Source organism: Labeo rohita, chromosome 12, assembly GCF_022985175.1.
Source record: "Labeo rohita strain BAU-BD-2019 chromosome 12, IGBB_LRoh.1.0, whole genome shotgun sequence".
In the NCBI taxonomy this organism is placed as follows: domain Eukaryota; kingdom Metazoa; phylum Chordata; class Actinopteri; order Cypriniformes; family Cyprinidae; genus Labeo; species Labeo rohita.
Genome location: NC_066880.1, coordinates 4999702 through 5013978, shown reverse-complemented (window position 1 = coordinate 5013978; position 14277 = coordinate 4999702). Strand labels below are relative to the sequence as shown.

General features: G+C 29.7%; 1 protein-coding gene across 3 annotated transcripts in view; it reads left to right on the top strand.

Moving 5' to 3' along the window:
* The window catches only part of LOC127174365 (cadherin-18), a 277340-nt gene that overhangs the window by 189201 nt on the left and 73862 nt on the right, over positions 1 to 14277 (top strand). For 2 of the 3 annotated variants that reach the window (XM_051124766.1, XM_051124767.1), the window contains one exon: positions 11572 to 11866. In XM_051124766.1, the coding sequence (XP_050980723.1) occupies positions 11572 to 11866 (295 nt within the window). The remainder of the gene's footprint in view (positions 1 to 11571; positions 11867 to 14277) is intronic. The other variant, XM_051124769.1, reaches the window with a different exon arrangement.

Sequence of the window (14277 nt, the reverse complement as noted above, 5' to 3'; positions counted from 1 at the left end):
GCATATAATATTACACATACTCCTTAATAATTAGTAATCAATATCCAAAATTGGCTCACAAGAAAATACAAGCAGATAGCTAAAGAAGGATGGCAAATATGAGTATTTCTCCATCTCTTTTGCGAAGGTCTTTTACTAGCTTTACATAAATGGTTTGAGCATATTTCAATATAATGTGTCCAAAAAACCCTCTAGCCTCCGATGTGTCTGTTCTGCTCTGTCAGCGTTACAGGTCTTGACATCCTCTGATACAAAAGGTGTTTGGATGTTTTATTCATATGGTTATATATGGATGGTCCCCTGGTGGAATCAAGGAACCGTTTCCACTTTGAGTAGCACAGGATGGGGAAGCGAACGTGTTCAAGGCTGAACTTCAGTCTTCCTTTATGCAGTTTGAGCTAAAATGCAAATTCTTGCTCCACGTAGGTACTGCCTTTTTTTTTTTTTTCGAAACACTTTAAGAGAGTCAGTCTCATTTCGTAAGTCTGTTCTCTTTAAAGTTGTAGTGGTGACAATCCTTCCTTTGTAAGGCAAAAATGATCTGGTGTTCTTCTCAATATGGGTCAATTTCTCCCTTTAGAATGGAAATTCACACAGGAGATGCCTTTAATATCTTCGTTTTTTTTCTCAAACGTGGCATTAAATGAAGGCTTATATTTGCCAAAACATTAACGTCTCAAAAATTATAATCAGAGTTATGGGATCTATAGAGTCAACATGAAATATGTTTTTTTTTTAATACATGTTCCTGGTATTTGTGACCTGTGATTGCTGTATTGGAGAACAGTTTACAGTTTACAGAACAGTACTTGAGAGTTTATTTATTTTAATACATTCAATTTATATACAGATTCTATATAATGCATCAACTTGTGGAAGTAAATGCTGTTCCTGTTGAGTCCAAAAACTGGCTACAACTTCTGTGTTTTGAGTCAAATTGGCTCACATTTGTTTCAATGCAATTTGCCAAAAATTGGAAAAAAAATGCAAGAAATTGAATGTCTCCCTTCGATTTTTCTTGTCTTGTTTCTATTGTGTTAGCTGTCTAATCGAAATCCTCAAGAAACTACCAAAAACAACCTTTTTTTTGACTGTGAAACTCAATGAGGTGAATTTTCTTTGGATGGTTCAGTTTCCAGTAAACTGAAAAAAGTTCCCATTTATTTCATAATTTAGTGTTTGAAAGGCTACAGTATTTTTTTTTTCTTTTTACCTGCATCTTCAGTGTTTTTCAAAGTGTTGGTTTTTGGCGAATTGCATGAAAACCAGTGAAGATTAAACTGACATTTAACAGCTTTTGTACAGCCTTTCCTAAACACATTTACATATCAAAATATGGCATGCACATTCATGACCCCAAATTAGAAATATTCACCAAATTTCAATACGAAATAATTTGAAATAAAAAAATAAGGTTTTTATGAATTTAATATAATTAATCTATACAGTATAATGCATCAGCTTGTGGAACTAAATGTTGTTCCTGTTGAGTTCAAAAACTGGCTACAACTTCTCTGTTTTGAGTCAAATTGGCTCACATTTGTTTCAATGCAATTTGCCAAAAATTGGCTTTATGAAAAATGCTAAAGATTTGTGTAAAAGCTGAAAACCTCTGCTGTAGCCTTTCAGAGAGAAAAAAAAAAAAAATAAAACATGCAAGAAATTGAAATCTTCCTTCAGTTTTTCTTGTCTTGTTTCTATTGTATTAGCTGTCTAATTAAAATCCACAAGAGACAAACTACCAAAAACAACTGGCTTTATGAAAAATGCTAAAGATTTGTGTAAAAGCTGAAAACCTCTACTGTATAGCCTTTCAGAGAGAGAAAAAAAAAAAAAAAAAAAAAACATGGAAGAAACTGAACATCTCCCTTCTGTTTTTCTTGTTTTGTTTCTATTTCAGCTGTCTGGTTCTCAAACCCTTGTGAGTGTAAAATGAGTTTCTCATATTTCTTTTTTTAGTGCTGAAAGAGTCTAGAAATTGAAATCCACAAGAAACTAACTACCAAAAACAACCTCTGATAGATTTTTTTTTTTTTTTTTTTTTTTAATGTGAAACTCAATGAAATGATTTTTCTTTGGATGGTTCAATTTTCAGTAAACTGAAAAAAGTTCCCATTTATTTCATAATTTAGTGTTTGAAAAGCTACAGCATTTTTTTTTTTCTTTTTACCTGCATCTTCAGTGTTTTTCAAGTGTTGATTTTTGGCGATTTGCATGAAAACCAGTGGAGATCAAATTGACATTAGGTGAAGGCTTTTGTACAGCCTTTCCAAAACATATTTACATGTCAAAACTTGGCATGCACATTCATGACCCCAAATTAGAAATATTCACAAAATTTCAATAAGAAATAATTTGAAATAAAAAAATTAATTTTTTTATGATTTTAATACAATTCATTTTAACAGTATAATGTATAAGCTTGTGGAACTAAATGTTGTTCCTGTTGAGTTCAAGAACTGGCTACAACTTCTCTGTTTTGAGTCAAATTGGCTCACATTTCAGCCTTTCAGAGGAGAAAAAAAAAAAAAAAACATGGAAGAAATTGAACATCTCCCTTCTATTTGTCTTCTTTTGTTTCTATTGTTTTAGCTGTCTGGTTCTCAAACCCTTGTGAGTGTAAAATGGGTTTCTCACATTTCTTTTTTAGTGCTGAAAGAGTGTAGAAATTGAAATCCACAAGAAACTAACTACCTAAAACAACCTTTGACAGATTTTTTTGACTGTGAAACTCAATGAAGTGATTTTTCCTTGGATGGTTCAATTTTCAGTAAACTGAAAAAAGTTCCCATTTATTTCATAATTTAGTGTTTGAAAAGCTATTTTTTTTTTCTTTTTACCTGCATCTTCAGTGTTTTTCAAGTGTTGATTTTTGGAGAATTGCATGAAAACCAGTGGAGATCAAACGGACATTTAACAGCTTTTGTACAACCTTTCCAAAACACATTTACATATCAAAACTTGGAATGCACATTCATGACCCCAAATATTCACCAAATTTCAATAAGAAATAAGTAGAAATAAGAAATGAATGTATTTATGTGTTTCTCACATTTCTTTTTTAGTGCTGAATATATCAATAAGAAATATTTTAACCAGTATTATCAAAAGTGGGTCGAATTGACCCCAACACAACAGGATGTTGAAGATTTTATGATTCTACACTCAACAATTATCTCATTTGTGACCCAGGACCACAAAACCAGTCATTAGTGTCATTTTATGGAAATGAAGATTAATACATTATCAGAAAGATGAGTAAATAAGCTTTCTATTGATGCATGGTTTGTTAGGACAGGACAATATTTGGCGAGATACAGCTATTTGAAAATCTGCAATCTGAGGGTGCAAAAAAAATCTAAATATTGAGAAAGTCGCCTTTAAAGTTGTCCAAATGAAGTTCTTAGCAAAACATTTTACTAATCAAAAATTAAGTTTTGATATATCTACAGTAGGAAATTTACAAAATATCTTCATGGAACATGATCTTTACTGAATATCCTAATGATTTTTGGCATAAAAGAAAAATCTTTCTACTTACGACTGGTTTTGTGGTCCACAGTTGTGTCTAACTTTAATTGAAGAGAATGTCTGAGCCCAAGTGTGTACCTAACAAAATTAAATATGAAAACAGTAAGTCTCCTGAGCTATAAAAGAGAAACTTCTATTGTTTTTGTCTGGGCCGGGGCTGCACTAAATCAGTTTTTGGTGCAGTGTTGACCAAATGGACCTGATTAGAAAAGTGCAGGCTGGAGAAAATGAAGCGATTATTGAACTCGTAACAAAAGCACTGTTCACACACACACGCACACACGTACACACACTGATTAAAAGCTCTTCAGAGGAAAAAAAGGATAAGTTTAATCAGAGACAAGTCCACCTTACTAATTGTGAATATAAAGCTCGCTGGTGATTGATGAGTTTATTTTACTCTTTGACCTCATTCTCCTTCGCTCCTCCTTATACTCCCTCCATCTCCCTCTCCTTCATTCTCCCTCCTGCATCTCAAAGACTTTCTGTCCTGTCATTGAGGCTTTTTTTCTATCCCACGCTCCATCCATCCTGACTTAATGAGACTTGTCTTCATTCATTTTGCTTCAAAATTTTACAGCAATTTTGGGTGATTTTACTCCAGGTAATATGATTGCAAACATTATATGAGTAATAGACCCATTAAATGAATCATACTTACACGCATAGAGTTGGTAATAGCTTTTCAGAATGATACTTTTCATTATTTTTGTGTTTATTTAAGTCTAGTCAGTGATAAAGTGCACATTTATAGAAAGGTCTTGACAAAAATGGATTTTTATATCTAGAAATTCTGGAATCTCTGAAACAAGGATTGGATAGATCCACTGCTCTCTTCTGTCAGAGGAAAAGAAAAGTGAAGAAGTTAATTTGCTGAGTTTCCAAGGTTACAGGGTTACTGTGAGCATTATTCAGCGGTAACAGTCGCTCCTGTTAATGGATGCTGCTGTACAAGTGTGAGACGTCTTATTCAAGGTGTCATTTTTGGAGGATATTCTAAGTGCGGATGATAAAATCCAGAAATAATGAGGTTTTTGATAAGGGGGAACGACTGGAAAGACAAGAAAAAGTGAATGGAAATAAACTTCATCAGTAGAAAAGTCATTTTTGTGTTTTTAGGCATTACATGGCAGAGTACTTTTTTCTTGATTGTTACTTTTTTGTCTTTTCTAAGTGTCCTTAAAAAAGATCAGTTTACTTGCAAGATGATATATTTCTTAAATTAAGTTTGGTTTTCTTGCTTTAATATAAGTTATTGATTTAACAACAGTCTAGCATACTTTAATGAGTCTTAAGTTTAAAACAAGGGAAACAGTTTGCCAGTGGAGTAAGAAAAAAAAAAACTTATTTCATTGTAACAAGTCAGACTTGAAAACAAGATTTGTATTTATTTATCTGTTTGTTTTTATTTTTTTAGTTTTTAGTTTTATTGAACAAGAATGTATGTATGAATGAATGAATGAATACATTGTAATATAATATATAAAATGTTACATAATTATTATTAACATAATAATAATAATAATTATTATTATTATTATTATTATTATTACATCTCAGTCACAAAAAAATTATAAGTCATAGAAACATGTTTTTTTGTAACAAACTTTTTTAGTGAACATAAATACATAGTAATATAAAATATACAATGTTGCATAATAATAATATTTATTATTATTATTATTATTATTATTATTATTATTATTATTATTATTACTATTATTATTATTATTATTATTACACCTCAGTCACTGTAAAAAATGAGAATGAAAATTCACTTCAACTTTTTAAATTGAACCTGAATAAATAAATATTCAGTAATGTAGTATATACAATTTTGCATTATTGTTATTATTATTGTTGTGTTGTTATTATAACTCAGTCACTGCAAAAAAATTAAGATGAATAAATGTATTACATTTTCCATGTAAGTCATGGAAACATGTTTTTTGTAACAAACTTTTTTTATTGAATGTAAATAAATAAATAAGTAGTAATATAATATATAAAATGTTGCATAATAATAATAGTTGTTGCTGTTGTTACAATTAGTAGTAGTAGTAGTATTACACCTCAGTCACAAAAAAAAAAAAAATGATGTAAGTCATGGAAACATGATTTTTGTTACTTAAACTTTTTTTTTTTATTGAACCTAAATAAATAAATAAATATTTAGTAATGTAATATATACAATTTTGCATTGTAATATATACAATTTTGTTGTTGTTGTTGTTATTATTATTATTATTATTATTATTACAACTCAGTCACTGCAACAAAAAAAATGATGTAAGCCATGGAAACGTTTTTTTTTTTTTTTTTTTTTTTTTTTGTAACAAACTTTTTATTGAGCGTAAATAAATAAATAAATAAATAAATAAGTGTTTATATAATATATAGAATGTTGCATAATAATAATAATAATAATAATAATAGTTGCTTGTTGTTGTTGTTGTTGTTGTTGTTGTTATTATTATTAGTAGTAGTAGTAGTAGTAGTATTACACCTCATTCACTGCAAAAAATGATGTAAGTCATGGAAACATTATTTTGGTTACTTAAACATTTTTATTGAACCTAAATAAATAAATAATTAGTAATGTAATATAAATTTTGTATTATTATTATTTTTTTATTATTATTATTATACCTCAGTCACTGTAAAAAAAAAAAAAAAAGATGTTATTCGAAGTCATTTTTAACTTCATTTTTAAGTTATACAAGATTCAGCTCAATTTTTTAAGTCTGTTTAATATTAGTGGTAATAACTTGTACAGCCAGTGCAATAATAAATTAAGGCTTAGAAAAGTGTGTATCAAATATGATACCGTAGGCTTTATAGAGCCTTTGTATAAAATTATTTTGCAGTGTAAAAATGAACTCTATGAACTCACTATGCATGAAACTCTCTCACTCTCTCTCTCTCTCTCTCTCTCTCTCTCTCTCTCTCTCTCTCTCTCTCTCTCTTCATAAAGAGCTTGTTAAAGTAAAGGAGACATTTCTTCTCACAGTGTTCTTAGTGTCACACCTGGTTTGGCTTTTAATATTTTAGCTTCATTTGTTTGGTGGCCTTGAAGTAGTTGATATACAGATGGGATTCAGTTTTATATGTGGCACTTAAACTTAATTTATAAAGTTAATACATTGCACTCTGTTATCACTCCAGGAATGATGGCCCACCCTGTGTTTTAGCTGGATGGTCTTGGCTCTATTGACCCAGTGCCACTTTTATTTCCTGCCATTAGTGAGGGCTTGACTGAGCGTCAGTGGAGCCGCTGCAGAGACAGAGTGTGATATATTAGCCTGTGCCCAGCTAAGTCAGTGGCCAAATTAGAAGCCTGACTGCAGGTTAAGTGAAATTTATGTTCCCTTGTGTGGCTGGGACCAAATTTGGAAGCAGCAGAGCCAGAGTGTGAAAGGAACGGGGTTGGGTTCAGCCGTCCTGATGGTGTTGCATTGGGATTTCACAATGAATCCTGTTTAATTTGTCATGGGGTGTGTGTGGAATCCCAAGAGCACCCATTATTATCACAATGCCATTATTGCAACAGCAACAGAAAGCAAATTACACCAACTTAAAAATAAGCAAAATAAGAATTATTTCACTTGAAGTGTACGTTTAAGATGTTTTGTTTGTTTGTTTGTGTTCTTTTTATTTATTTTTTTACTTACTTACTTATTTATTTTATGACATTTTATATATTTTAACATACCACCATTCAAAACTTTGCAATCATTAAGAAATTTTTTTATTTATTTATTTATTTATTTATTTTACTTTATTTTAATGTAGCATAATATGACATTTTAGATATGTTTGCTAGCACAGTACCATTCAAAATGTTGCAGTCAGTAAGATATCTATTAATTTATTCATTCATTCATTCATTTTTCTTTATTGATTTTCTTTTTTTAATAATGCAGAATATGAAAGTAAGAGTAAGTTTTTACACACACACTACCATTCAAAACTTTGGGGTCAGTAAGTTATTTATTTATTTATTTATTTTAATGTTGCACAATATGAAATTTAATATATTTTTACATACTACCATTCAGAACTTTGCGGTCATTTATTTATTTATTTACTTATTTAATTTTTTCTTTATTTATTTTGTTTATCTTTATTGATTTTTTTTTTAATAATGCATGATATGACATTTTATACATTTTACATACACACTACCACTCAAAACTTTGGAGTCAGTAAGATATTTATTTATTTTCCTTTTTTTTTTATTTATTTATTAATTTATTTTTGCATGCATGTTCAATTTATTGATTGATTTTTTTTTTTTTTTCTTTTTTTTTTTTGCACAGTGTGACATTTTATATATTTTGCACATATACTACCATTCATAACTTTGTAGTCAGAAAGATATTTATTTATTTTTGCATGCATGTTCAATTTTATTGATTGATTTATTATTATTAATATTTTTTTTTTCTTTTTAGTGATGCAGTGTGACGTTATATATTTTTACATGCTACCATTTAAAACTTTGGGGTTAGTAAGATTTTTATTTATTTTGAATGAATGAATGAATGAATGAATGAAAAAATAATAGTAGCTGCAGCTAAGATGCATTAAAATTATCAAAAGTAACAGTAAAGACTTTTGTATTATTTCAGAAAAAAAAATATATTTTGAATATATATATATATATATATATATATATATATATATTTTTTTTTTTTTTTTTTTTTTTTTTTCCCACAAAAATAAATAGCTTAAAATAAATATTATGTAAGTTATATGGTTGTATGTAAGTGAGCACATTTTGCCTGAAATGTAGGTTTCTTAGTTTAGTACAGCAGCGCTCTTGCTTAAGCTAAATTGCAAATTTATTTTTCTAAACCCCCTTTTTTCCTCTGATTGAGGTGCACCCGGAAAAAGCTGATTGTTTTTTGAGAAGATAATGTAGAATAATTGGTGCAGATTCACTGTGGCTGCAACTGATTTTGTTTACGGGCTTCTAGCATAAAGTCTCATTAACTTGTCTTGTGATTGGAGAGGTTCTAGCCCGAGTGTGAGCTCTGACCGTTCAGCTAATTACTGACTGCTCGCCTGAGTGCTCTGTTTACTGACAGAAACGGACAGTTCACTCCCGCAGACGACCCGGCTGTGCAATCAGCCCACGCTCTCCTTTAATTACGAATTAATTTCAGCATCGCTGTTTGTATTACCGGCCACGGTTTGCACAATTCTTGGCCTCAAACAGTCAAATAACCCAGGGAATGAGTTTCACCCCTTCATGTGATGGCACAGAAAAGTGTCTAATGTCTTTTGTGCCATTTTCCTCTGGTAATTTCCAGAGGAAAATGGCTTATCACTGACTGGGCTTCCAAGGCGATACTGCGGTCCTTTTAATACGTTTTGATCAGCTCATACGTTTTGATCAAGTTCATAATCGATGTCTGGGATCTTATTTATGCTCTCTGATGTATTTAAAGTGTTTCATTTGTGTTGTGTTTTAAAAGATGAAATTCAAAGATTCAAAATGCCATGTACAATAGTAAGATTAAATGAAGGGAATGTTTGTTTCATTCAAAGTGGACTTTTCCTCACAAATCTGAGCCCAGAGGAAAATTTGGTTGCTCAAACATTGCTCTTTTACAACGTGGGTTCAGATTTAAGTAACTATCTTAGAGGTTTCTCCTAAATGTCAAGAAATTAAAACAGACACCAGACCATTTAAAACTTTGGGGCCATTATTCATTCATTCATTCATTCATTCATTCATTCATTCATTCATTCATTCATTCATTCATTCATTCATTTATTTGGTTTGTTTATTTGTTTCTTAATTTGTTTGTTTGTAATTCATAATTTAATTCATATTTATATCTATATGTTTGTTTGTTTGTGGAATTATTAATAATTCATATTTCTTTATTAGCAATTCATAAATATTTATTTATTTATTTATTTATTTATTTGCCTGTTTGTTTATAAAGTAATTTGTATGTATTTGTTAGCAATTTATAAATATTAGTGATATTTATTTTTTATGAAATTATTAGTAATTCATATTTGTTTATTTATTAGCAATTCATAAATATTAGTGATATTTATTTATTTATTTGTTTATTTACTTATTTGTGTATGAAATTATTAGTAATTCATATTTACTTTTTTTTTACAAAATTCTCAGTAATTCTTATTTATTTATTAGCAATTCATAAATATTAGTGATATTATTTGTTTGTTTTTGAAATCATTAGTAATCCATAAATGTCAGTGCTATGTATTTTAATTTTATTGAAATAAATTATTTATTAAAATAAAATGTATTTATTTTATTAAAATAAATGCATTTATTTTCATTTTAATTATTTTTTTTTATTATTTATTTAATTATTAGTAATTCTTATTTATTTATTTATTTATTAGCAATTCAAAAATATAAGTGATATTTATTTCCTATTTATTTATTTATGAAAATCTTAGTAAAATCATTAGTAATTATTAGTAAAAACCATTAGTAATCCAAAAATCTTTGTATTTTTTTTATTTATTTATTTATTTATTTATTTATTTATGGGGTTGCACAATATGCCATTTTATATATTTTTACATGTACACTACCATTCAAAACTATGGGTTTGAATATTTTTTTTTTATTTCTTCATTCATAAATAATAGTGATAATTATAATGATATTTATGAAATTATTAGTGATCCAACTAGGATGCATTACATTGATCAAAAGTGACAACAAAGACTTTTGTATTGTTAAAATAAATAAATAAATAAATAAATAAATGTCTCATAAATGTTATTTTTAACTTTCTAATCATTAATGAAATTTATTGATAATATGTTTCTTGAGCATTAAATCTTCTTCTTAAAATGATTTCTGAAGGATCATCACTGAAGACTGCAGTTATGATGCTGAAAATTCATACCGAATTCAGTATATTCACTGGAACTGAATTGGAATTGATTGGATGATGAAAAGTGTATGTTTCATAACGATACCGAATCCAGACCTAAATGCAGTTTGCTATAACAGTGCCCAAAACCCATTCGGCTACTAGTTAACATAATCCAATCATTTCTGTACTGATAATTCATGCACAGTAATGTTCCTTAAGCAAATAAGTAGGTTCAGTGTTGAATTCCAGTGCTTGTATGGCTCAAGGTGTAAGCTTTTGTTTGCTTTAGTCTGTGCTTGAGTCATTAAACTGAGTTTGAGTGGATCACAATCCGACACTTATTGGATAGTGACAATAAAACACTCAGGAGAACCGGGGCTTTCAGCGCTTTGAGTGTTCTGTCAATGTTTTGCCTTATCACAAAACCAATGAGCCTTAAGACACCATGCATCGAGCAGACTACTTGTTGTGTGCAGAGCTCAGACAGCAGGTATCCCATGGGTTCACATTACGCCTTCCTGAAACATTAACCGCTCCTGTCACTTCTCGCCGTGCTTTGGGAATGACGGGAATGTTATTTAGGGCTTTTTTAATTATTATCCAGTGCATCTTGAGGGCATGCAGTGAAGTCAGACATCCTCCCCAACATGTGCCAGTTTGTTTTCACGTCTGATCACTCGTTCAGGTCCCAGAGTGAGGGAACTGTAAGAGCAAAGACTCAAAGAAGTCTTGAAAGTGGTGGGTGAATCTTATTTATTCAGGTCACATTTTACCTCCAAATCAACAGAAGAATAAGAAATTATATTTGTGCATGAAGAAGAGTTTCAGAGTGAATAAGTAAGAGTTTTGGCATTGTGAATTTGTTTTTATTTACCAATTCTGCCCAAGTATCATGACCGTAATGCCATCAATAAAGGTAAAATTAAAAAATAAAAATAGTGTAATGTAAAAAAAATAAAAATAAAAAAAAAAATTGCACAGGCAATTACCATTCGCATTATAATGAATTGGCTTATTTTTGCAAATCAGGTGCATAAAAGGTTTCTAGCTTAAGGGTTTGTTGGCAGATTACGTGCTTAATGAGCCCTGGTTATTGAATGTATTGTAATATATTGATTCGTATCAGTATCACACACCAACGTTTCTTTGTCTCTCATTTCAGCTCCATTCTAATTCAGACAAAGGCGACGGTTCGGTCAGGTACATCCTTAGCGGTGAAGGAGCAGGGAGTATCTTCATCATCAACGAGGTAACGGGAGACATCCACGCCACCAAAAGTCTGGACCGGGAAAAGAAATCACATTATGTTCTTCACGCACAGGCCATCGACATCAACACCAACAAACCCCTGGAGCCAGAGTCAGAGTTTATTATTAAAGTTCAGGATATTAACGACAACGCCCCCAAATTCCCAGATGGACCCTTTGTCACATCTGTGCCTGAGATGTCAGAAGTTGGTGAGTTTCCTTGTTCTCTTATTATCTTTTTTGTCCAGCACCCAACCCAATTTTGCCAGAGATGTGCTTTTTATTTATTTATTTATTTATTTTAGCTCTGGCTATTTATTTATTGATTTGTTTGTTTGTTTATTTAAACAAGTTAAAAATCAAGTGGAAAAAATCCATGAGTATCTTAGTATTTCTTCTAAAGTAAAATCATCTTGTTTTAAGGATTTTTAGATATTCAGTCAAATATTCAGTTAGATATTCAGTCATTAAAAACTCATTAATATATGTTTTTTTTCTGTTTGGTTTTCGTTTAACTTTATTATGCAAGTCCATGGGTTTTTTTTGTAAAGGGAAATTTTCTTTCAACTAAGTCTATGGTCTTTTATGAAAATTCTTTGCCATCTTTTTATACAATTTATAATATATTACTCTTAACATGCATTTATGCAATTCTTCAGATTTTTTATTTCAAATGTCTAAAAATGTTTCAAACAGGAGGAAAGTCCCACTGTATAGGACTTTTAAAATAGAATTTTTTTTTTTTTTTCTTTTAAGTATTAGTATAAAAAGTAAATAAATAAATAAATAAATAATCCACTACTGCAGTAGAACAAAATAGAATTATATTCAGGATACAATCCCTGAGAACAAGTCTGAGTATCTTGGTGTTCCTTCTAAAGAAAATTAATCTTTTTTTTAAGGATTTTTCTATATCTTTTAAGTAAAAAAAAAAAAAAATCTGTGTGGTTTTCTTGTTTTCTTTCAACTTTATTATGTAAGTCCATGGTCTATTTATGTAAATTCTTTGCAGTCTTTGATCAAATTGATAGTGTGTTACGCTAAGCATGTATTTTCCATGCATTTTCTCTAATTTTCCAGTTGTAATGCCACAGTTACTTAGCAGTACTCCATAAGCTACTATACTGTACTGTTTTCCATTTATTTTTTGTATAAACAAGTTAAAATCAAGTGGACAAAAATCCCACCAGTGCAGCAGGACAAAATACAAGTTTATTCAAGATACTATTCATGAAAACAAGTCAGAGTATCTTAGTCTTTCTTCCAAAGTAGATGTATCTTGTTTTAAGGATTTTTAGATATTTTTACTGAAAAAAAAAAAAAAACTCATTTTTTTTTTTTTTTTTTTTCTCTGTGGTTTTCTTTTAACTTTATTATGTAAAGCCATGGATTTTTCATAAAAACGTTTTTGCAATTTTTTGATAAAATTGATATGTCACTCTTATCATGAATTTTCCATGCATTTTCTAGTCAAAATGTCTATCTATTTAAAGTATTAAACAAACAATTTCTGTGTGGTTTTCTTTCAACTTTTATATGTAAGTCCATAGTCTTTTTATTAAAATTCTTTGTTTATATTTATATATATATATATATAACACTGATAATATGTCACTCTTAGCATGCATTTTCAATGCATTTTCTATGCAAAATGTCTACAATTTTATAATTCTAAAATTACTTATCAGCATTTCATAAGCTGCTGTATTACAAATTGTTTTTTTGTTTTACTGCCCTGGCTATTTGTTTGTTTGTTTGTTTATTTGTTTTAACAATTTAAAAATCAAGTGGAAAAAATCCATGAAAACCAGTCAGTTTTTTTTTTTTTTTTTTTTTTTTTTTTTTGAAGAAGAAAATTCTTTACAATCTTTTGATATTTTGATAAAATTGATAATATGTTACTCTTAGCATGCATTTTCCATGCATTTTCTCTCATTTTCCAGTTAAAATGTCTAAACATCTTTAAAACACTAAAATTACAGGTTGTTGTAGCTTGTTTTAATCGAAAGTATCTCAAAAACATTTTTTTTTTTTTTTTTTTTTTTTTTTTCATTTATTTTAAGTACAAACATATGGGAAAAAATCCACCAGTGCAGCAGGACAAAATACAGTTATATTCACAAAACTATCCATGAAAACAAGTATCATAGCCTTTCTTCCCAAGTCAGCATGTTTGAAGAATTTTTAGATATTTTTTAAATCTCATTAATGCATTTTCTTTGTGATTTTGCAGTGTTGCTCTTATGTATAGTGATTTGAACAAACTCTTTAACTATATGTAATGAATGTCAGCATGAAAACAAAACTAAAATGACTGATGTTAATGAACTAAAATGTTGCATTGAGCCAAATTATGGAAGTAAAATAGCTTGTGAGAATCATTTCACTTTGACGTTCACATGTAACTCATCCAGCACCGTTTGTACTACAGATCTAAACGAAAGCTGCCGGAGATCACAAGTTCTCCCCCTAAGAACACCCTAGCAACCACATAGCGACCGTGTAGCTCTGAGCAAATGTTGCTCTGCGTGTCCAACCCCATGAGATCGCTTCCCTCTTTTCTCTGAGCAGAAGCGAATAGCTTATTGCTCAACTTGTCTTGAATGTTTATCTCAGGTTTG